The sequence below is a fragment of the Dryobates pubescens genome, chromosome 21, assembly GCF_014839835.1.
Source record: "Dryobates pubescens isolate bDryPub1 chromosome 21, bDryPub1.pri, whole genome shotgun sequence".
NCBI lineage: Eukaryota > Metazoa > Chordata > Aves > Piciformes > Picidae > Dryobates > Dryobates pubescens.
Genome location: NC_071632.1, coordinates 15,535,158 through 15,559,562, shown reverse-complemented (window position 1 = coordinate 15,559,562; position 24,405 = coordinate 15,535,158). Strand labels below are relative to the sequence as shown.

Genomic DNA, 24,405 nt, shown 5'->3' with positions numbered 1-24,405 from the left:
GAGGACACAGTCTCAAGCCACGCCAGGGGAAGTTTAGGCTTGAGGTGAGGAGAAAGTTCTTCACAGAGAGAGTTGTTAGCCATTGGAATGTGCTGCCCAGGGAGGTGATGGAGTCACTGTCCCTGGAGGTGTTCCAGAGGGGACTGGATGTGACACTTGGTGCCATGGTTTAGTTAGTCATGAGGTCTGTGGTGGCAGGTTGGACTTGATCTTTGAGGTCTTTTCCAACCTTATTGATTCGATTCTATTCTATTCTATACGCAAGAAGTTAAACTGAGGCCCCTCTAAAGTAGAGCGCTCACTCTCTCAGTTTAGCATCTGAGGAGCTATCTAGCTCATTTTCAAGCATATAACAAATGTTCAAAATTAGGGTTATAGTCCTGGATCTCTTGATTAACCCTTATTCATGCAACTGGCAACACTGAAATCAACAGGAATGCCCTTGCAGTGATTAGGCTTGTAAGTAACAACCTAGACAACACCTAAAATTTGCATTAACCTGTATCACAGCTCTGTAGTCAGCCAAGCTTAATACCTTTAAGTAATTAATAAAAAAGGCATTTAAAGGACATAAATAAACACTGAGCCACTAGGTCCTCAATAATTGCAATTTACTTAAAAACACAATTTCACCTTTTCAAATAGATATGCCAGCAATTTTTAATTCTAATGCATCATGCTTAAAACAATGGTATCAGATGTTCACTGCATTTCAGTGGGCACCAGGCTTTTACCTTCGCAGACAAAATTAAGTATGAAATACACAGCTTTGTGTCACTTCCTTTGCAGCACAAGTGTTCACTTGTAGGTAAACTTAAGTCATTTAACTAGAAGTGCACTTAATTTGAAGAGATTACTCAAGCAGCTCTCCACTTGTACATTTGTATTACCATTATAATTAGAACTACTTCAAAATAACAGAAAGTTCATTTTTGACCAGAATAAACACAGAGGAAAAAGATCAAGAGCACCCTGAATCAAGAGAGTGAATGCTTTTAAAAATATACTTCAAAATCCTTCCAATTCTCTGACCAGTGGCCACCCTCATTCCAATGCTACTTCACAGGGCTGTTACTGCACAGACTGATATACAACATTGTTTTCTTCTGTTTTCTGTGTTTTAAATTGGCCACTGAGAGGACTGAAATACTTTGTTGATTTGTAACAATGCTGAGAGTCCTCCAGCTTTCTATAATTGTTTCTTGGAATGCACACATGGAAATTGCTATGTACCCATAAATATTGACATTTACCTGTTCAGTAAGAGATCCCAGCAATGGAAAGGGAAGGGACTGAGTGACTCAGTCCTGGGAACACAGAGAAGGCATTCAAGGATGTGCTGGAACTGAGCCCCCAGAGCTTCATTCAGCACATGAATACCTCTAGGATCCAAAACACTCTACCAGAAAAGGCCTATATTCAAAATTAAACAAAAGTGGTCTTAACCTGTTGAAAACAATACATGAGAACACCCTGAAGAAAGCTGCTCTCTATAATGGAAACTTTCGTTACCAACTTTAGGCTAGGGAAACTGAACATACTCCTAAATCAGTTCATTTGTTGTCTGAAACACCACCAGCACTTAATACTGCTTCTGTAATGGGTATACATTGTTTAGTGTTGTTACCTTTGCTAATACTACTGCTTTGTAAAGCAGAATTCAACATTACGTGTTTTCACACACCAAACACCTTCTAGTGGAACTTTTAAGACTGAGCATTCAGTTCATTCAGACTCCTCTCCAGACATACCTTTCACTTACTGCAAAAGTGGAAATACAGAAGCACACTGATCTGTACTTTAGAAAGATTTCTAAATCTTTCTTGCCAATTTCTACAGGTAGGAGCTAAGTGAACTTTCATCCACCAGAAGTTCTGAAAACATTTAACAATCATGCACTGCAGAAGAACCCACTGAGATGGGCACACCCAGAGGAGAAATGCTAAGAGTTAAACCAACACTCTAGTAACATTTCAGATAAAGATGGACAAGTGCAGTTATCTGCAGCAGACATACCCTGAAAAGAACTATTTCACTTGGATACACTATCAGAAACAAAACCATGAAGAACCCACCCTTTGCTTGTATGTATATACATCTACTTTTAATTCCAAATTTCCAGCTTCCTTGAAATTTCTCATTAAGTTTCAAATATTGTCAAATGGAAGACAAATACTTTAAAACTAACAGAAGTGGGAGAGAAGTGGCTGTTTTTAAACTCGCTCTCTACTTGAGTAGTAATGGATGCACAATGCTCAGCGGGTACTCAAGAGTTTAGTCTTATTTTAAGTCTGTCTGATGCTGTACAATCAACATAAGTGCAGCTGGAAAACAATAATTTCAGATTCAAGCAAATTTTTTGTGTTCTTTCATCCATTCTTTAGATTTCTGAACTAGGAGAAGTATAGCACTGATGAGCTGGAGGCCACTGTAAGAGACTGTCAAGTCTAGCTTTTTCAACATCAAAGAGACAAACGGTATCACTGTTCAGAAGCTGGGATCAGGAATTTCATGTCACCTACCATATCATTAAGGGACTTAATTCTGTGGATGCTCTAATCTCACTCTTCCACACATCCGATTTTTCTTCTTCAGATCAGTCCTGTCACTGATCCCAAATTCCAGCCAACAAGTGCAAAGCTACAAAATTTCTGTTCTTGCTCACATCAGAGAAAGAATTTTAGAAGTACATAACCGCGCTTGATGCTTATTTTTCATGAACATCCCATCCTTTGCCACCCTTTACACTTGGACTGTACTGACACTGTGAAAGTCTTGGGGCTGAGACCTGTCATTTTACATACAGCACACACACCTTTACCAGTGCCTAAGTTAGACACACCACATACAGGATAAATAACATTGTATTTTAAAGGCAAGGGTGGGGGGGGAATACCTTTCATGTGCTTTCCTGAAAATCACAGGCCAGAAATAAGGAAGAAACAAAACAAAAAGAAAAGCAAGCAAACGAAACAAACAAGCAAAAAACCACAAAGCTGCCCAAATAAATCCTGTAACTTAAATTTTCTTCAGGCATGAAAGAAGTAGAATGCAAAATTCTCCTTGTCCACACTTGTTAACTTCTGCTTGGTTTTCACTTCAACAAGAAATGCTGGGTTTTGACTTGAGGTAATCTGAGTAAGCACTGAATGCCTGTCCTCTGAAAAAAATCAAGTCTGGATGCAACCAAAGCTTTAGGTATTCAAAACTATTTTTTTAAAAACTTAGGCAATAATCTATTTCAAAGGCAAAATCTCATGCAACAAACAACTGCAGCTACAAATCACTGTCTGTGCAGGCAAACAGAGAAGGGAAATAATGACTTACCTAGCAGAACTCCTGTTAACAATGAAAAGACTCAATTGTGGGTTGATGCAGCTGAAAGCATTGAGACACTCAGTGCTCAGAACTGATGCATAACATGAGATGTGTGAGAGAAGCTGATTAACCTTAAACCATGAAAAAAAAAAGGAAAGACAGCTGGAGGGACTAGGCAATCTTGGGAGAGCTGATTAGAGGTCACTAACAGGCTTGTCACATTTGAGCAACAAACATGAAAATACAGGAAGACACAGGAAAAAAAAGGTTAAATGTAACAAATATGTAACATTTCACTAAGTGTCAGCTAAGGTAAATGTAGTATTTTACAAGCAGAATGATCATCAGAACAGGGCCTCATTTAGAGTAATACCAGCAGCTGCTATTGGTATAAATGATTCATACAAAGCACTGTATATAGAGTCGTGAATCACATGAGCTTCCTCGCAATGGCATCTCTTACAGATTCCCACCTGTTTGAGACAGAATGGACCACTCTGATCCTTTGAACTCACCCTTCCATAACATAAATCATCTCTTTGGACCAGAGCACCTGTTTTTAAGAAAGAGTAAATAAAACTGCCAGTGCAAAGAATTCACTACACCAATGTCAATTGCTGTGCTGTTTGATTTCACTTTCTGTTAAAAATCTGCACTTTACTTGTGATTTGAGGCTTGCTTACTTTCAACTTCCAGTTATTGAACCATAATGCTGCTGTCTGTAAGGCTCAAGAGTCCTATACTATCAAGTATCCTTTCCCCAAGAAAGTACTTAGAGACTGCAATCATGTCATTCCCCTGCTAATCTGATTGGATTTAAAACTGCAGATCAGTCTCAAAAAATAAGCGATAAAAGATTTATTAGATAACCCAACTGATCTCCAAGTCCCCAGCTTTTAGAGATCTACAAAGCTCCTACAAAACCAGCCAACTGACAGCTTGGCTCTTTTTCTGAATACTGCTTGAACAGTACATCCACTGAATGAGTCACAGTCTCTCCTAACATCAGGGCACAGGAACTGAACCATTTACATATTTGGTCTTTTGCTGACCAAACACTAAAAGCAATTGTTCAAACGACGACAACATTTTATCATTGTGTCAGAAAGACAGACAGATAGTACCCTTTCCAATCTTTTTATTAACTCTTCAGATTTTCTGTCTTCATTGTGTTTCCTGTATATGTATAACAACAATATAACAAAATAAAAGCAAGACAATAGCCACTGCATGAAAATGTCTAGAGCACGTAAGCAGCTTCCTTATAGCACATTAGGTCATTTCCTTCTGAGGCATTTTATCTAAGGCTTTTACTCTCCTGAGCCAACTAATAATAAAAAGCCCTTTTTTGTAAAATATTTGGTCATGGAATTGGTAATAAGGTAAACAACCTTTCACTCCAGATCACTGGCTTAAAACCAAGCCTTGCTTGCCCATGCCTAGAAGGCAGCGCTACGTGATACAAGTTTGATGCTGTGTGGAAAACAAGGGGGGATACAGTCAAGTTCTTGGCAAGGTCTTGCCCGTCTCACACTGGTGCTCTTATCAGTCTGAAGTTTCATCAGAAAATACAAATGCCCACTGCAGCAGAATCACTGGCTTATCTGGGAGGAAGATCCTGCCTTTGATGACTTTGAAAGTACTTACTGAGCCAACACTCCTCCCTCAAAAATATAGGCTGAAGCTTTAACAACAAGGAGTTTTTATGGTCTGTTTGTCCCACATACCAAGCAGTACACTCTGCCCTGTCACTATTCATATATGTTCCAATCTGACCATTACTGCTATTCACTATGATTTTAAAGAGAGGACTTCAACCCCTCATCAAGGGCACTGTCCTCTAATTATTTTTAAACTGTTCCCACTCACTGAAGCAAAAAGACCCTTAACAAAGCCATCGCACTCATGGTGCTGAAACACCATCAGCACTCTTAGCTGCAAACAGCATGAGACAAGCACGAAGCCAACACAACATTTTAGTATTGATTTCTCTAAGAAATTTAAATCCTGTAGGGCATAAACATCAATTTAATCTGTATGGAACTACAAAATGGCCTTGCTCACAGTGTTTCTCATTTCAGCCAAAACACTGTGATAACTGGAGTAGAAAAACATTTAGTGGTGAAGGCAAAGGAGACTGACAGACAAGCATCATAGTGTTTCTAAAAGTTCTGGTGACTACAGTCACAGAACCAGTCAAAGACAATCACCAGCAGAAAAATCTGTCTCATGGGCTCATACAAAGCTATCCTCGGAGTGTCCTGAGGACTAGTGACATCTAGCCTTTCCAAACCAGATTGCTCCTTCACCCTCCAAGGGACCAACACTTCGCTATGAAGTGACAGCCTCACAACTCATCTTCAGGTTTCTGTGCCTCCTCATGACAACATGAACAATGAAACATAACCACTCCATGTTACACTAATTGATATTCTCTGAGCTCCCCTTGCTCTATTAGACTGCCCTCCTTGCAGACAAAGAGCCACATTTATTACTACCTTTAACCTGCTGAAAAAGAACATCAGAAACACCACCTGAAGAAAAGAGGAAATTTGGCACCTTGGAGTTCACCTTCATGCAGTCTTAGACCAAGTTTTTCACAAAATCTAAGATTCCCCTCTAACCACTGAGGAGTCAGGCCCAACAAGCTCTGACATTTCCCTATGCTCCTTAGCACTGCAGAGCTGCTGCTGTGTTGAAGACAGAGGGGTGCATTCTATCTAATCAGAAAGACGTACCTGCACACATTTGACACATCACTAACATGTAGCACTTAAGGAAAAAAAATCCTGGCTGATTCTTACACCAGTGCAAAGCCACAGGCACATCTGTGTCACACCAGCCAGTACTTAGGCACTAAGTACAGTCAGCAGAATTCAGGGCACCAACATTATTTGTAAGTGATGGATTTATGTATGTAAGAAACTATAAATTATGTAATAGACAGGGGATTTTATGGACAAAGCTTGTGCTTGTAAAATGTGGCACCTTCTACTCACCTCCCTCTGATGATGGCAGTTAGGAGGCAGAATCAGATTCCTAAAGGTATAAATGTGACAGGAACAGCACACTGGGCAACTGGAGTATTAGGGACTCACTGATAGACACAACAATGTGAAGACAGAAAGCCCTGTCCAAAGCTAGCAGCTTCAACACAGATCCCACCCCAGAAAAATCAGCCTGCCTACAAGAAAGGATTTATTAATTGTTGCTCCAGCCCAATAAAAGTTCATTTATCACAGCTCTAGCACACATCTGACCCACTAGGCATAGACTCAGTGCTCAGGTTACCATTGACCTGAAGGTTTCTACCCTATAGACCAGCACGTCATTTCAGTATCTATTAACTCATGTGTGATCAATGGCAGAACCCCATCGTAGGTGCAGTTTTCCTTCAGGACACATAGCATATATCATGGTCATATTTACTTTACCCATTAGTGGGCAGGGAAGTGGATTTTGCTCCTAAAACCAATCAGTTTTTTAAGTCTTCACCAGGACAGCTCCATTGTCCAAGCAAAGACCACTGCAATATTGACCAGTCAGTGTCAGTTTCAGGATGAACTTTAGGATTGGTCAGAAATAGAAGCAACTCTGAAGAGATCATCAAGATTATTAAAGTACATACTGGCAGATCAGTCTGAACCACTGACAGCTTTATAGCTGCTGTGATCACTTATGTCACTGAGCTGCAGACACTGCCACTTCTCTATAAAGTTACCATGGTTTTGACTTCAGAGAGTTTCCCCAAACCTTGCAGCACTCATGTCTGTATGACCAGCCTCTGAACTCCAGTTTGAGTTTGGCTTTCAAAAGGGAATGGCTGCAAGCAGACAAAGGAAGTGACAAACCAGAAGGTGTTTATGATACAATCTCAATTTAGGAAAATAAAGGCAGAACAGCAAACCTCCACCTTATCTGTAAGCATCTCTGAATCGAAGGATGTAAACAACAGGGACGGACCAAACTTCACTTGTTTGTTTCTAGATCACAATGCCCTATCTACCCCTTAAGCACATAAGCAAAACAGGATTCAGGGTGTTACTGAATGATTTCCCGTGAAATCTGATTGAGAAAGATTAGAGCAATTAGAACAGAGTGACACACACTTTTAAAACCCTTAAATCACAATTAATGTAAGGTTTTACTTCTCTCCTAAGGATCGTCTGGCGACTCTGTGCCATTTTCAGAACAAGGCTGACACACACAGCCCAGCCTCAAAGAAGAAAATCATGAGACAGAATCCTCTGCCCTCTGCTGGCACATGAGCCACAATAGAACCTAGGCACATGCCTGCCCTGTAGGCAAGCACAACCAGCACCTGAATTGCTGCTTTAAGGGTTTTTTTCTACTATTATTTGTAACTGGTATAAGATCTATAATGCACTGGACACGTCAAACCTGGAACAAAACCTCACATTAAAAAATGCACACTTTCAGCATCACTGCACTTGTTCCTGCAGCACTAGCTAGACCAAGGCTTCAAATACACTGCTCCTAGCAAGATAATATATTCATTAACTGAAAGTCAATTCTAAGGGATTATCTAATGTTTGTCATGTTCACAATGCATAACCAAGAACTCCATCTAACAGATCTGTATTTATTTATTTTTACACAATTCTCTTCCACATACACCGCTGCTTTTCAGAGTACAGTCATCCAAACTGCATTTGGCCCAAGAACAGACAAGCAGGTTTGTGACTGCCAAAATGATTTTCCAGCACCTTCATGCCAGAGCAAGGGAAATTCTTATCTAGGTTTCTGACTCATTTGCACCACTGACAGGGCACCACACAAATCTCAAGACACCACAGCAAAGCATTTGTTGTGACTGACCATGTCACTTCTATTTCTGTTACAGATCAATTTAATATGTGTCACCACGTATCTTTCCAGATCTCGTGAGCAATTACTACTGTGTTCTCCCACTGATGTAAACAACAACAATAAAGCCAAGATTTACACTGCTGTGATTATATTTCTGAATGTAAATCAGCTTGATTCCTGGGGAAAAAAAAACAAAGTAAATTCCCCTTGTAGACAAGGCCTAAAAGGAATTGAATAAACACAAGGGTCCTGACTCTATATTCCATCCAAAAAATAAATAAGCTTTTAAATCACATTAAAAACATAAAAGCAGCCTGAAAACCAGCAGCTATTAAACAAGAGAAAGTCTGGCAGTACCAGAGTAATTCCCACAATGCTCATCCGTACTCTGAAACACATTCAGAACACACCCTGTTTCCAGAGCTGTCACACAACAAACGCAGATGCAAGCCTGCCATCACTACACAAATAACAGAATATGACATGTAAATAATACCACTAAGGAGAAGTGAGAGATGCACGCAGCCTACACGGCGTACAGCAGTTCTTTTTCACAGCAACTCATCTGTTAGTTACCAAATAGCTAAAAGACCCCTGGGATGCAACAAAACAAAAGCATACAAGGTTCCAAAGAACCTACAGGCACACGACACAATCACACCCATCTCCTTTTTACCGTAGACATCGACAGCATTTAAAAAACCAAACCAAAACAATAAATTAAAGCTTATCAAGCCACATTCTAAAACTAGTTAGGTTTTTTTGACCATCCTACTTAACCTACATGTATTTACAGATCATTTCTATCCATTTGTTTGTGTCAGAAGTGTCTGATATCTTAAACAGTTCTTCTCACACACTGGTGTTTGTCTAACCCCTGACATTTACAGAGTGCAAAAGACTTCTCTTCAGCCATGAGCTTTCTAGGCTACGTAAGTCAAGCTCTGGGTGCAGCAGAATCTAAGAATGAAAGATAAACAGGTATTTTAAACACAATCTGTTTGAATCTCTGCCGGTCTCCATAAATAACCTCTCCAAATAAATATGGTTACTAGTATTTAAGAAAATATATAACAAGAAAACTTTTACAACGTAAATTTATGAGGCAGTGTTGCCAAGCCTTGTGATTTGTTTCAGTATCTCTATATTCTCTCAGCACTCAGCTCCTGGAGTTCTCTCTTAAAATAAAAACTAAAAAAAATTATATCCTTCATGCTGATGGATGAAAGCCTGGAGGTAGGAGTCAAGCAATGGCTTGTAAAGGAGAAGGTCAGGATCGGCTTGTAAAAGAGGTGGTTGGGACGTCAATAAAAATAATATGATTTTAAAACGTAAGACATTGGTTAAAAACCCTCAAGATGAGTTAATTCAGTATTTTTTAAGATGCCACTGGCAGACACACTGACATAAGGTGCCAGTAAAACATTTATCAACTTGCCTGTATTCCCTTTGTAGAATTGCAGAGCTAGTAATGATCTGCTCCCATTTCTATAGGTAAAATACTGTCTGACTTTGTTGTTCCAATCTGCTAAAAAATATTCCTATTATAAATTCTAGGAAGCAAGATCTCTTGCTTTCTAAATCACAAGACAGGGAAAGGGCTTCTGCTTTATTAATGGAAAAGTGAGGCAATGAGGTATGTGACCAGCTTACAGCAAACCCAGGAACTGAACACAGATTTCAGGTTTTTCTGAGTTACAGTCTTGTGCTTTCGACAGAGGCTGGGCTTCCTTTCACTTAACAAGCTATGGAAGCTCAACCTCTTGTTTAAAAATGCAGCTCAGGAACAATGAAACAGCAAGAATACTTGAAAAAGAAGTCACCTGAAAATTAAACTGTTGGGCCTCCTAAAGTTAATATCTGCAAACACTTGCCCTCAACACGCTCTCAAAAATTTTTCCAGGAGGCTAATTCTGGATTCATACCACTTTGTGTATCCATCAGGCAGGACAGGAATCACAATACAGACATTACTACTGGGACTCCTCTTTCAGTTTGATCTCTAGTGCCATTAGTTCTGCAGCTTTTCATCATACTTACTGACTTTATATCCCAGCTTTTCAGCATGAATCCTCTTGGCCATGAACTGCCCTTCAACCAATGCTCGTATTTCCACCTCCTTTGGAAAATCAGAAACCTGTATCAAAGAAGGAATATATTAAGATAGCAAGCACCTCAGACAATATACAGTGCCAATATATAGTGCCAAGCTGGAGACTGGTTAAAAACACAAGACATTTATAGTTGACTATCCTTGTCTCCACCCTGAAGCCTGCTTTCAACTAGGCCCAGATATTTACTCATACACATGAGATGAAGTCTCATGACAAAGAATGCAAATCCATCAAACTTGAAATCAATGCATGATGGCAAAAGGTTCTACTGCAAGTTGTAAACTTTTCTCTAAGCATTTCCCAGCACCAAAGGCTGATTCAGAATCAATAGCACGAAAATATGAAATTAAAGCAAGTAGGTAAAATTCAGATGCATTAAGAAATGCCACAAAAGCTTATATCTGTTTCTGTCTGCACAAAAGTGAAACCATGTAATCATTTCATTAATTTATTTGGTTTCTACATTATTGTAATCTTCTGTACTTTTATTCACCAGAATGTAAGAAAGGCAACAGAAGTAGGAAATACTGAACTACAAATAAAATTACTCTTTCCCAGAGTTTTCCCATGCACTACAGTAAGTTTCTACGACTTGTAAAACAGGTAGAAGTGATTAAGCACTCATTTAAACAGCAAACACTTAAGAGACCAGTGCTACGCAGCAAACACGAGACAGCATCATCTCTGCTCATCCTAGGTGAGGTCTCATTGACTAGGAGTCATGATTGATCAAAGACAGCACTTGAGTCTCAGTACCACCCAGAAGGCCAGATTTTAAACAACATCCATTCCTCAACAGAAAAACAAGAACACCAAAAAAGGGAGGGGAAAAAACCAAAGATACTAAGAACTTCCCATTCCATAATAGAATTTATATTTTCATTCCAATTGGAGTTGAGCCTGTGTTTACTTACACACCACTACGTAGCTTGGATGTTACTCCAAGACATGCAAGACATCAAAATGAGATCTTTATATACACATTTACAGCAAGATAAAAGACAAAATACTACAGCCCAAAGTTTCAACACATCCTTATCTGTGTGTCTGAAACTTACAAGATGGGTACTAAGCTCTCAGTAACCTAAAAGTCAATCCTGTTTCAAAACCAGTGTTCATTTCAGTAAATCCACATTTCCCAGTAAAGGAAATATTTCTTCCCAAAAATACCTTACAAGTTCTAGTTCAGACTTCATACTGTAGATACTCTCAAGCTCCAAACTAAATACTTCCCTAAGAAAATCATCTCAGGGACTTGCATCAGTAAATGAAACTTGAAAATCAGTATCTTAGATTAAAAAAATAAAGATAAAAATGGGGGAAGGGGGTGGGGCAAAAATTTGAAGCCTTGACAGTAGTCCTCAAGATTTGAGACATTAACTACATTATTACTACCTTTTGGTTGTCTCTGTTGAATCTGTGAATCCCTACTGCTTCAGGGGTAATTTCCATCACATCAAAGTAGAAACCTGCATCAAGGAACATTAAAGAGTGTCACATTTGCTCCTAGCCCAAAGTTGGAATTTTATCTCGGTACACAACAAAAATGATAATAAACATCACATATTTGGGAAGACATTTGAGCCACCACATTGCCTGTTCCTTAAATATGTAACTGAAGCTAGTTATGGGATTAAACTACTTTCAGTTTACACAAATGTGAACCTTAAGCGTGTCTGGCACTAGGCATCCAAACAATAGAACAAACAATAAGCCTACAAAAGAGCACACAGAGACATACAAGTAACAGAAACAAAATATAGCACATTCTCAGAAAGGGTTTTAGAAGCCCATATGCAAGAGTGAAAGAGAGAAAAAAAAAACATACAAAAAAAATGGTAAGTTAGTAAGAAGAGCACAGGGAATACTGAAATACTTCAGGCACTGCATTAGATTTCATGAGCTTATTAGAGAACTACAGATATTTTAAGTCATGAAGCAAAGCTGGTGTCTGAATAGTTTTGATGAGATCTGAAGAAATGCAGTAATGCTTTGTAGACAGCTAGACAAAAAGTGTGAAAAAGATTTCTTTTGTGTTGATGGCAAGAAGGGCTGGTCAGAAAAGATAATTCAGGAAAGGAGACAAAAAAGTAGAAAATGAGGACAGAAAAAAATCTGAACAGAATAGCTAAGAAACTAAGGAGAATTTCTAAGGCTCAGACCCTGGAACAAGAGTATGCTCCTGCCCTAGGAGCCACAGGATTATTAGCCAAAAGAAAAACCAAAATAGAACTTTGCTTTAGCACATATAGCCCTTTTGCTTAAACAATCTGAAAACCTGCCAGCAAGCAACACTGTAGATTATAGAACTGCAAGCTCTGCCAAGGCATGTGTATCTCAAAAATTCCTTTCTGTCCCTGCTGCCACCTTGAATCTGCCAGATGAAGACTTCAAGCAAACTTGCTGATTTTATCAGACTTCTCTGCAGGTACTTCCCAGACACAACAGGAGTCTCATCCAGCCACTCCTCCTCCTTACCTATTTGCTACCACTGTTACTCTCATTATCCCAGCCTCACCCTAGCAGCTTCCTCTGCAGGGGCATCTTCCAACACAACAGGGAGTGCACAGAACAAGTGACAAAAGGGAGAGTGACTAACCAGTTACCTCTTTGCTCTGCTTCTCTCAGGTACTCAGATTAGAGAGATTACTGTACTGCTGCACATATACACAGAGGTTTTTCAAGCATACAGGTTATTGAGGATGACTTCCATGAAACCCTCATTTTATAGGGGACTGAGGTATCCAAGTGAAGATACCTTAACACAGTTTTTTTTAAATTAAGGGAGTGTCCTGGTATCCTTGAAATCTGAAACAGTATTTTCATCAGCTTCCAGTTGATTTAGTATTGTCTAAAGTGGATGACTTCTGTGTTTTGGAATTGCTTTTTCCCACTTTCGGAAACACCTGAACTGATATATCTTCCAGTGAAAAGAGATTCCTGCCTATTTTAATACCCCACAGGGACTAGGTTTGACAGCCAACATAAGAGACCTTCTAAAAATGAAAAATCAGTGCTAACCTTGCTGTGTCAAGAAATTGTATCTTAAGCTCACTTTGCCAAGGAGTGAAAACCTCTATAGCTTCAATATCTGCATTGAAAAACTTTGCTACCTACACTTTTTGTATTAATTTTATTCCTATCACTTCAGATCCAGGATAATGGTGGCAATTTCAAGCCCAGCTCTGTAGTGGTTAAATTTTAACCCTGTTTACACATATGATCACCTTTTAATTACTTACTTCAGAGCTATATATTACACTTGCAAAATGTGAAACTGTAGGAAAGAAAATAAGGTAAAACTTCCAATACATGGGTTTATGTACATTTTAATATATATTTCCAATATCATTATTTTGTTTCATTTTAATCATTTACCATGATGTGGGGAAAAAACAGAGATTAAGTAAGTGTGCCATACACTGGGGAAAACGCAGAAAATCTGGGCTTCACTCAGTATTACTGCTTTGCTCACGTGCATGAACAAGATTCCAGAGTAATGGCTGAGAAAAGTAATATGGAACTATTTAACTCACTTGGTTTGAGTCTTAAGAAGCATTAATGAAAGGTTCAGAAAAGTTTAATGGAAGCCTCCTTCAGAAATTACTAGTTTTAAATGTTACACAGCTAAGATGCCACTTACACCTTTTCAACGACCAAAAGAGCCCCATAAATATAATCTATTTATTTAGTGAAGACTGAAGGAAAATACCATGACACTTAGCCTGCTAGCAGGCATTTTTAAGTACACATTAGGAATTCCCCTTCCTCTAGTTGACTTAATTCTTGGGCTTTATCATGACCCAAGTAGAATGTAGGTACAACACCCACTCAAATATGCATCTAAGCAAACCCTGAAATTCCCAACCCTGCTACAGCTGATACCTAAGTTTCCATTGTTTCCAGCAACAGTAGATGATAAGGCTTTGGAGAACTCATCCCAGGAGCCTGAAGCACAGTCATCTCTGATCTTCTCTCTCATCAGAGAGCCATTCTTAAAACTGAAACACACAAACAGACCATATGCATTTTCCAAAACATTTGGCTCTAGACTTTTAAAGCAGTTTGTTGTTTTACTTGATGTTGTTGTTTAGTCTATTAGTTGAATAAAGCTAGGCAAGCTAAAAGATACAATCACTTCATTATGGAAACAGACAGAAGGAGAAAACGTTACTGGACTTGCTGAGGAACAGAGTGCAGAGATGTTGGCATACATCTTTCCTAAGAGCCAGCTTAGATCCAGTCTGGCAGTCCCTGCTAAATCCAGGCTACCTCTGAACTTCTAAGACATCTCCTCAGAGAAATACTCTGACACAGGGCTAAAAAAAAGAAAAAAAATCTGAGCAAGGAGGAGCAAGAGTGCCTCTGCATTTTATATATGATCTCAAGAGCACAGCACCAATATGGAGCCAGCTTTGGTCCAACAGATCATCTGAGGTCTACCTCCTTCCCAGGATCCAGCAAAAGAAAGCATCACAGCTGCATCTGCACAGTTCTGGTCCAGAGCCAGTAAACCAGGCTGTAAAATATGCATCTGCTCAGTCTTGATGGTATTTGCACCCTTCGTGCACTAACCTTTGCTTCTACTGTGAATATAACATTCCCGCCAAATACCACAGCATTGGACTCAGGCTCAGAGGAGAGCAGTTTGAATACTCTCCATCATGGAGTTATTAGAGCAACTCAGCAGGAAAGACACAGAAATATCTAGAAAGAGGGCAAGGAAATTACTGAACTTGGTCAGTAGCAGGAGCTGCCATTACTTGAGTTTTCTGCACAAATACCGTGCCTGGTAGCTCAAGCCCTCTTTTTCTGCTAACTGAAGGTCCCCTATTGACTCTAACAGTCTAGAAATAAAGAGACACTGGTGTAAGAAATGCCTATGCAGGAGGAACAGGAACTTTTTACATCTGCATGGTTACAGAAACATCTCATGTTCTGAAAAGCAGGTTTGGCCTTCTGCACATGTTTAGCTGCAGTAAAAGAACGGCAGTGTAACAGTTATTCAGAAAAACGCCTCAGTATCTCCTTTCCCATTATGAGCAGGTTGTTTATGTAGCTCTTTTACACAGCAAAGGTGGGAAGAATATTGGGTAAAAGAGACATCTGAATGCAAAAGTTAGAAAATAAACCCACCTGCTGGGAAATCATACTATGAAACTCAGTAACTGACACCATTCTTTTGAACTCAACTTCACGAACACAACTCGACAGTTACAGGACAGACTTCAGCTTGGCTGAGGTTTCACATTTTAGGCACCTACTTTACTATGACCTGGTTTGGAAATTTTTAGCCCGAATACAGTGACTCAGTGAGGGAAAGCATTGTTTCAGGCCACATTTCCACCTTCATGCCCTGCGAGGGGCCAAACAATTCCCGAATCACAGCAGCCAAAAGCCACCATGAGAATCATTCTCGTCTGAGATTTTCAGATATCAACATGCACAGCCTAGTATGTCCCTGAACAGCACTGATTAAACTCCTCGTTAAAAAAGGAATCTTCAGCTGCCCCCTCTGGACCTAGAGGGGGGCACTAGAAGAGCAAAGAAGTCACACATGTGGTCGAGCTTCTGACATTTCCCATTATTATATTTCAGAAGACTGTTATTCCTATACATTAAATGTATTACTGTAGATTCATAGTGAACTGGCTCTATGTACACATAAGTATCATTTCAGCCTTTTATTGCCATGAGAATTTACCCTCCACAACTCTGCAGTTTCAGTTAGTCAAATTAAACAACAGGAACGCTATAACATTGATGCAAATGTTTCAGCAGTAGATTGCCACACACTGTACAGAATGCTGAATGTTCTATTCATTATCACTTTGCAAAGGAAATAAAAACCAGCAACAGAGAGAAAGAAAGATATGTTATTGATCCCAGATGTACAGAAAAAAGAAGTGATACTACCATAAAAGTGCCATATACATTCGAGAATCAACGGGATTGCAGAGGATATGACCTTCTAAGGCAGGAGTTGGCTCTTGGATCCACAGGAACAATGTGTCACTTGTGCCAAGGCTAATCTGGAGGGGGGGGAAAATAATTTGAAGCGTTATCACAATGTGCATGGAAAGCAATACAGAAATTAAATTAAAACCATTTGTTATTACCACTAATTGTTTTTAAATTACACATTAAGTCAATTGGATTTGTGTTGAAGATAGCTCTGACTTAGCCTGTCACGCTGGTGAAATACATACTAGATGAAGACATAGGCTTTAATGTCTGGAGCATTAGTTAAAAATAGTCACAAGAGTTTAGTTAAAATCTTTCAGGCAGCTTACAGATTGAAAGAAATGAAGCAAGTGTGAATCCAATTAACAGAAAATCAAGACTAGTAGATAAATTTAACTGATAACCTATAGCTGGTTTACATTTCATGTATTTCATTTGGGGGGGGGGGATATGGATAGTTTTCAGGAGTATGTTTTTTGACTTACTGCAATATCTCCTTCTTGAAGTCTCATCCCTGCTAATGAAGCTAAAAGCAAAAAGTCAGAAGACCACATAGAGAGTTACTTGTTTGACTCAAGCACAGCATGTTATGTATCATAATACATTACATTCATCATCTCAATGTACAATGTAAATGGCAAATATGCTTGTGATGGCCTTGGCCTATACACACTAGAAGATAGGCAGAGCATCTGGGTGAAGGAGTGATTTTTAACAGAACAGAAATGCTCAAGACAAAACTGCATCATTATCTCATGTTTTATGTACCAGGCTTTAACTACAATGGACCCTTACTTAGCAGCACGCTTTAAAGGAGAACGCTCTCACTTATGTCAGACTACTCACATATTTCTTGGACTAAGCTGGATTTGAATGTCTAGAAGGCAAATTTGATTTTTGGGAAAGGCAGAGTTTAACCATCTCTCAGAATATGAATGTAAAATATACCATCTTGATTCAAACCCACAAATGCTACTGCAATACAGAGAAGTATTTTCCCGGTCTTCAGAAACAGATGAATTTACTCTACACTGAAACAGTCGCCAGGATTCCAACAAATTACCCTAAATTAAGACCTTCCCTTATACTTAGATTTATCAGTCTGCCAAAAGAACAGAAAGCCTGTGAGGTCCCTCATAGGGGACACAGTCTCAAGCTGTGCCAGGGGAGGTTTAGACTCGAAGTGAGGAAAAAGTTCTTCACTGAGCGAGTCATTCGTCATTGGAATGGGCTGCCCAGGGAGGTGGTGGAGTCGCCGTCCCTGGATATGTTCAAGGGGAGATTGGACGTGGCACTTGGTGCCATGGTCTAGTTGTGAGGTCTGTTGGGACAGGTTGGACTTGATGATCCTTGGGGTCTCTTCCAGCCTTAGTTATACTGTGATACTGTGATATTCACTTTTTTTTTTCCTTGAAAAGATGCAACAGCAGCTCTTCAGTTCATGGTTTCTACAGTAAAATTTTGGCAGTTCATAGCAAGAATAGTTACTTTAGAGGGAGGCAAACCAAAACTAACAGTATCAAGAGGCAAATTAAGTCACCTAGGCAAAAGAGAATTCATTTGTCTACCCAGCTTATCCAAGAAGTCTGTATCTCAGAAGAACCAGTGACAGAAGGAAGGCTGTTGGAAAAAGTATTAATGCTGATAAATATGATATTCTTTCACTGCATAGGAAGCATCTGAGAATCAAAGAGACTGACTCAGAATTTCAATACATACATAGTGATATTCTCTGCATCTTACACATTTAATCATCTCACCTGGATTGTCTCCTGTAAAAGCTACTATTTTACAGTCTGGGCTAAAGCCATAACGCTGACTATAATATGGAGAAATAGGCCCCTGAGGAAAGAAAAAGAGAGAGAGGAATAAAAGCTCACAAAATGGAAAGTAATCTTGCAATGTATGACATAATGTGTTGTAACACCAAAAAAGCCCAGAGCAGCTGCAATAATCATTTCTATGTATTTAAGGTAGGAATTAATATTTTAAAGTCTTTGTTGTTGAGAACTTCACAGAACTACCCTCAGAAGAGATTCTGAAACAGGTTAAGTAAACAGCAGTCTTTCAGCTTTCAGTGTTTCTCCAGTTATTCACATCAAATAACATGAACACATCCATCTGTTTTCCACAAATACATGAATATTAATACATAGAAATTAGAAATTCAATGCAAACATAAGAGGAAACACACCATTAATATACATCACAACATCAAATGCTGGAATATGACCCCTATTATTTTAGGGGTCAAAAACTGTATCCTGTTAAGGCACTATTGATAGCCATATAGAGAAGGGACAAAAAAACCAACAGAGGAAGCAAACTATCTGTAAAAAATACAAGGACTCCTATAATAATTTTTTAGTACGCTCCTTTCCATTACAGAAGATCAGCACTGACTTCAGAGGGATCAGGTGATAGGTATCTACACTCTCTTAAATGTGCACCAACTAAAGCAATAGCTCTTTGAGCTGGGTAGTAAGACTAAATCCATTTACTCTAAGAGATGTGCAGCTTGATTTGATTTCACCATTATGCTACGTGAACTGAGGAGCTTTAAATATCCCAAATTATTCACAAAGATTACCTCATTAACTCCACAAACAGTTTAAACCAAGGTCTCTGTCAAGAAATGCAAATGTTGGGTTCTGTCTCTGCAGTAATAAATACTCTGCAGAGTTCTGCAGTGCCTAGGTGCTTGTAGGCATGGGAGGGGACCCCAAAGATTCTTATCACTGGAACATCTACCAAAACGTTGCTCATCATAGCCCAGGGCATGCAAGAATCCACAAAAATCACTGATGAAAGCTGTGACAGATGCCAGCTAGCAGCTTTCAAAGATGTCTGATTCTACTCTGGCATATACATTCACAACACACCTGGAAATACTAGGTACACAGCACATCTCTGAGAATAACTGTGCTGGCACACACACAAATACACTCCAAGAAAGTGCTACTAGCAGAACTCTCAGCACAAAGCCCTGCTTGTTGTTTACATCTCTTCCAGACAGGCACATACCAGGACTGAATGGGATGGTACAGGGCATCCTAGTTTCTCCTCTAATCCAGGTGCACAAGCATCAAGGCAGGATGCAGACCATACCTTGTCCCAAATGTGCAGTAAGTTCATACCAGAACCTACAAGACAGATCAAAACAGGAAGCTTGTATCATTAAACGCTGCAGTATTGTATCAGAAAATTCCACTTCACTACAGGTAACAGAAATTTTACAAAAGCATATTTTACATTCAAAGAGAGTAGTTTCAGCTCTTGTAAGCTTGAAGGATAACTGTCAACTCAGCTTCTGAATAGCTTGTAAAGGTAGCAGGAAAGGTTCCTCTGATGCACAGTGCACCAGACAAGGTAGTTACTCCTAATTTATAACCAAAAAGCAGAACACAGATTCCTTCCTAAGGAATCTTCCATCACAGACAAAGACTCTCAGGTGTAACAAGGCATTATATGAAAAAAATCTCTAAATCTACATTCTTTCCTGGAAAAGTCCCTAATTTAAAAGGCCAAGAAACCTTTCTCTAAATAAATTAATCCATATGCAACACAATAGGAATTTTACTAGAGAAAAGTTGTTTTCTGTGGTTCTTGTTTCCCCTCTCCACCCTGCAAGCCTAGAGACACATTTAACCACCATCCTCCAATGCAATTTTTCAAGGCATAAGGTCAGCCTCCAATGTTCCCTGCAGAAAACAGGAAAAACACTAACCTTTATAACTGAAAAGGTCTAAGTTTATATTATACAGAAAACACACTTCAGTTTATTGACTGGTAGACATAGTAGCACAAAAACTTTAATATGCCCTGAGAAAATAAAGATGAGCTAATTTACCCCACCCTCAGAAACTCATTTAAAAGACATGAAACAACTATTTTACTAGACTTATTATTCTGCTGGCCTGGATTCATCCTATCCAACTTAAGGCACTTGCATGAAAATCTCCATTCAAAGGAAAATCCAAACGAGAGCTGAACGCTCCCTGGAATTGCTTCTCTTTCTCTTTTGGTTAGATGAGGAGCAATGCACAGCAAGTTCCTAACTCAGGCACCACTGGTCATGATCTACACCACTAAGTTTAACATAGAAACTAAGTAATAACCTGAGAACTAAGGGATAAAAAATTCCAACCAAAATTCAAAGGCAGCCCTTCGACTTGTCACTCCCATCAGCAATGAAGGTCAATAGCCAAGGCCACGGTCTAGCAAGGACTGAGGAAAGTGTGTCAATACGTGGGTGAATAGGACTCGGTATTTCACTGCGAGCATGACTTACTGTTAACATCAAATAACCAGGAGCACAACCAGGACTTGCCAATATTTAGTATGCATACAAAAGTATAAATGCTTCAGCACTGAGCGGGAAGAAAAAGAACAACTATACACTTTCATTACAAAGATCAAGGATGCAGGCCAACTGGTTTTATTAATCAACAAACAACAGATCAATATTTGCATACATTTATAAACAGCTACATGCATCTGTGTTACAGCACTCTGGATTGCCTTTTCAGCAAGTTAAAATCCTAGGCAGTGTAAGTCTGCTGACACCACACAAGCTACATTAGGTGTAAATTCAGCCCATCGCACATCCTTTTGAAAAGGCCTCAGCTCAGAGCATCCTTGTTTGATAGAACAACAAAAATGAGTATGCTAAGCTATGATTTGCCTAAGGCTCTTAGAAAAGCATTTCAAAAGACAAAGCTTCTCTAGGTCAAGAGCTGAATTGCTGTTCTTTAAGGTGTCTTCTAAAAGAAACAATGCCTCAAGTATTCAAGTTGTTTAGGTCCCAAATGTATCTTACTTTTACCATCTGCACAATATAAATGAAAATCATTCTTCATTCCACTGGAATGTAATTTGATTTTTTTTTTTTAAATCAGTCACCCAGGGTGCTCAGCCATTCAACAAGGAGTGATTTGAACCTTATGAGATTGGACCTTTAAAAAGAAGGGGGAGGGGGAATCCTGAAACTGAATAACACATTTCCCACAATAACCTGCAAATTTAGAGAGATAAGTTATTGTGCCGAGCTAAACAATTTGACAAGGTCTTTTAAAGATGACACAACCTGAAGTTAAACCTCCAGAAATGAAGAATAGATCTATTATCTGAACATTATTTTTGAGAGATGCATTTGAAGCTACTATATACAGGTGCAACACAAAAGATCAAGTGAATTGCAAGAAATTGTAAATGACAAGAAAACAAGTTTTTCAGCTGGATCTAAATAACTGCTGCGTGGATTATAATTGTATTTTATTACTGGAATTAGAAGGCTCTCTCATTATGTTAACAGAAGGAATGGATGAACAGAGAAAATAAAGCTTAGGACACCAAAAAAAAAAAAAAATTGTTGTCTTATAAAGAGAACTACAACATCCTGCTTAGTTCTCTTTTTTCATACAAAGATTTAATAATCATAGAATCAATAAGGTTGGACCTCAAAGATCATCAAGTCCAACCTGTCACCCAAGACCTCATGACCACTAAACCAAGTGCCACATCCAATCCCCTCTTGAACACCTCCAGGGATGGTGACTACACCACCTCCCTGGGCACCACATTCCAATGGCTAACAACTCTCTCTGTGAAGAACTTTCTCCTCACCTCAAGCCTAAACTTCCCCTGGTGCAGCTTGAGACTGTGTCCTCTTGTTGTGGTGCTGGTTGCCTGGGAGAAGAGACCAACCCTCTCCTGGCTACAACCTCCCTTCAGGTAGTTGTAGACAGCAATAAGGTCTCCCCTGAACCTCCTCTTCTCCAGGCTAAACAATCCCAGCCCCCTCAGCCTCTCCTCATAGGGCTTGTGCTTGATGCCTCTCCTCAGCCTCGCTGGCCTTCTCTGGACGTGTTCAAGTGCCTCAATGTCCTTCCTAAATTGAGGGGCCCAGAACTGGACACAGTACTCAAGGTGTGGCCTAACCAGTGCTGAGTACAGGGGCACAATGATTTCCCTGCTCCTGCTGGCCACACTATTCCTGATGCAGGCCAGGATGCTATTGGCCTTCTTGGCCACCTGGGCACACTGCTGGCTCATGTTCAGCCAAGCTGTCAATCCATACCCCCAGGTCCCTTTCTATCTGGCTGCTCTCCAGCCACTCCAACCCCAGCCGGAACAGTAGATAACAAGTTCTGTAAATATCAAGAGGTGTTATAGAACCTCTTGGAGCTCCTTGAAAAATGTAATAACTACAAGAAAATTTTCCAATTAAGTAAATTTTCATTTTCTTTGAAATGTTTTAAGTCAAACATAGAAGTTTTCATGTCCTGAAACTGAAGAAGCGTGACCGTCCCCCACTCGCTTCCAAGTAGAAAAGGCAGAGGTAACTTTACTAAAAACCAGCCCCAAACCAAAGATATTTTCTTTACTGCTTATAATTTTAGATATCTGAATTAAAATGAGCACTTTGGTCTCATTGAAAATGAAAAAAATCAAGGTATTTCTTCAGTAGAGAAAGCACTATGAAGATATCATCATCTCTGTCTGAAATACAACACATGGAACTAGTTCTGTGGGTAGCTGAGTATCTGAAGTGCTCAGTATTTGGGCCTATTGAAGAGCACAGTGCAAATCTCCAAAGAGTTATTGTTGCAAATAATAATAATAATGAAGAAAGAAAAAAAATCAGCTGTGAAAACACATGGCTAGCAGAACAGGACCAGAAGATAAATGCAACAATCTCACAACTGCTGTAAAATAAGCATGGATTGCCTTGCAATTTTAAGGTCTGAAGTATAACTGGGAGATCTGATACTGCATAAGTTGTCCATTTAGCTAAAATTGAGGTGTCTTGCCTTTCCCTAGGAGCTTTGATGGAGTAACAACAGAGGGAAAAATGAGTTGGTCTTAACACATGGGTGTCAACTATGGCTCTATAATGCAAAAATTCCTTAGAGAGCCTTGTTATCTAACCTTTCACTCTGAAATATATCTTCTCTTAGTTTCAGAGCAGGAATCAAAAATGCTACTTAGAAATAACAGCACAGCTCCCAGGAAAATGGTTTCCATTGTAATTGCCATTTTAAATTGCCATTTAAAAGCTGGATAACTGAGATAACACACAACAGAAAAGAGAGACGCCAGCCTTGTCACTTTTTTGTCTTTGTTATGATGAATAGAGATATGGAAGGTTAACTTTCTTATTTTTTTCCTAACTGAGTTTATATTTTTTGTTTGGTTTACACTTTTTTTTTCCCTTAGGTTCATTTCAAAAACATATTTCCATTGTAGATCCATACTCCAGTTTGATGGGGGCAAAAACGATCACTACATACATCTTGTTCACATCCTGTGCAACTTAAGAGCTAAACCAACAAAACCAAAGAACAAATATCAGAACTATGAAGTCTTGCTTAAAAATCCACAACTTTTCCAGGCTCTAAATTAGGTATTTCAACATTCCCTTCTCATACACCAGAAAGTAGTGAAAAAAAGGTACAACTTAATTCAAGAATACTGTCTGTGGTTCCATTTCATAGAAATGGAATCATAGTATGATGGGGATAAATAGTCACAGTGACAGCACTATCAAGGGCAGCAACAAATTGAAAGGAGTAACTTAGCTTAAAATCTAATATACTTGTCATTAAACTTTGAAGACTGAAAATAAAGAGCAGAGACTTTGTCCCTCTTTTATGTAAGGTGAGGATGAAAGGAAAATTTTTATGTTGAATTGTTACTTTGAGAAAAGCCCACACACTTACCATCACTGTAATCAATAGGTGCATAAGCTCCTAGGAAAAGGGAAGCTGCAAAACTACTAACCAAAGAGATTCTCTGAAATAAAAAGCGTGAGATAGTGAGTCACATCAACATTCACATCAACTAAAGTAAATAATTAGGTAATTGCAAGCAGCAAATGTTAATAGATGCTTAATGTTAAGAAGTGAAACAACACAAAAATGCACCTAGGATTATTCATTCCTATCTTACTGCCTAAGTAATACAGCAGGTATCAGTCTAAAAGTAATCCCATGAAAAAGCTGTTAATGGCTTTGCATTCTGAAACAAGCAAAACACACCTAGTGTATTAGCATTTGCTATGTTATATTGAATTGTTTCACAACTTTGGTGTATCACAGAATCTCATTCCAAGAAAAAATACTTGCTAAGGAGAGGAAGGGGAAAAAAATCCATCTGTATGTTGACAACAAGGGAAATG

At 39.1% G+C, this 24,405-nt stretch overlaps 1 protein-coding gene across 1 annotated transcript in view; it reads right to left on the bottom strand.

The window, feature by feature from the left end:
* The window catches only part of XYLB (xylulokinase), a 76,350-nt gene that overhangs the window by 40,867 nt on the left and 11,078 nt on the right, over positions 1–24,405 (bottom strand). The window contains exons 8-15 of the mRNA XM_009897843.2: positions 23,948–24,020; positions 19,251–19,369; positions 17,987–18,068; positions 16,712–16,752; positions 16,179–16,294; positions 14,148–14,263; positions 11,658–11,731; positions 10,189–10,285 (exon numbers count right to left, since the gene is read on the bottom strand). Of these exons, the coding sequence (XP_009896145.2) occupies positions 10,189–10,285; positions 11,658–11,731; positions 14,148–14,263; positions 16,179–16,294; positions 16,712–16,752; positions 17,987–18,068; positions 19,251–19,369; positions 23,948–24,020 (718 nt within the window). The remainder of the gene's footprint in view (positions 1–10,188; positions 10,286–11,657; positions 11,732–14,147; positions 14,264–16,178; positions 16,295–16,711; positions 16,753–17,986; positions 18,069–19,250; positions 19,370–23,947; positions 24,021–24,405) is intronic.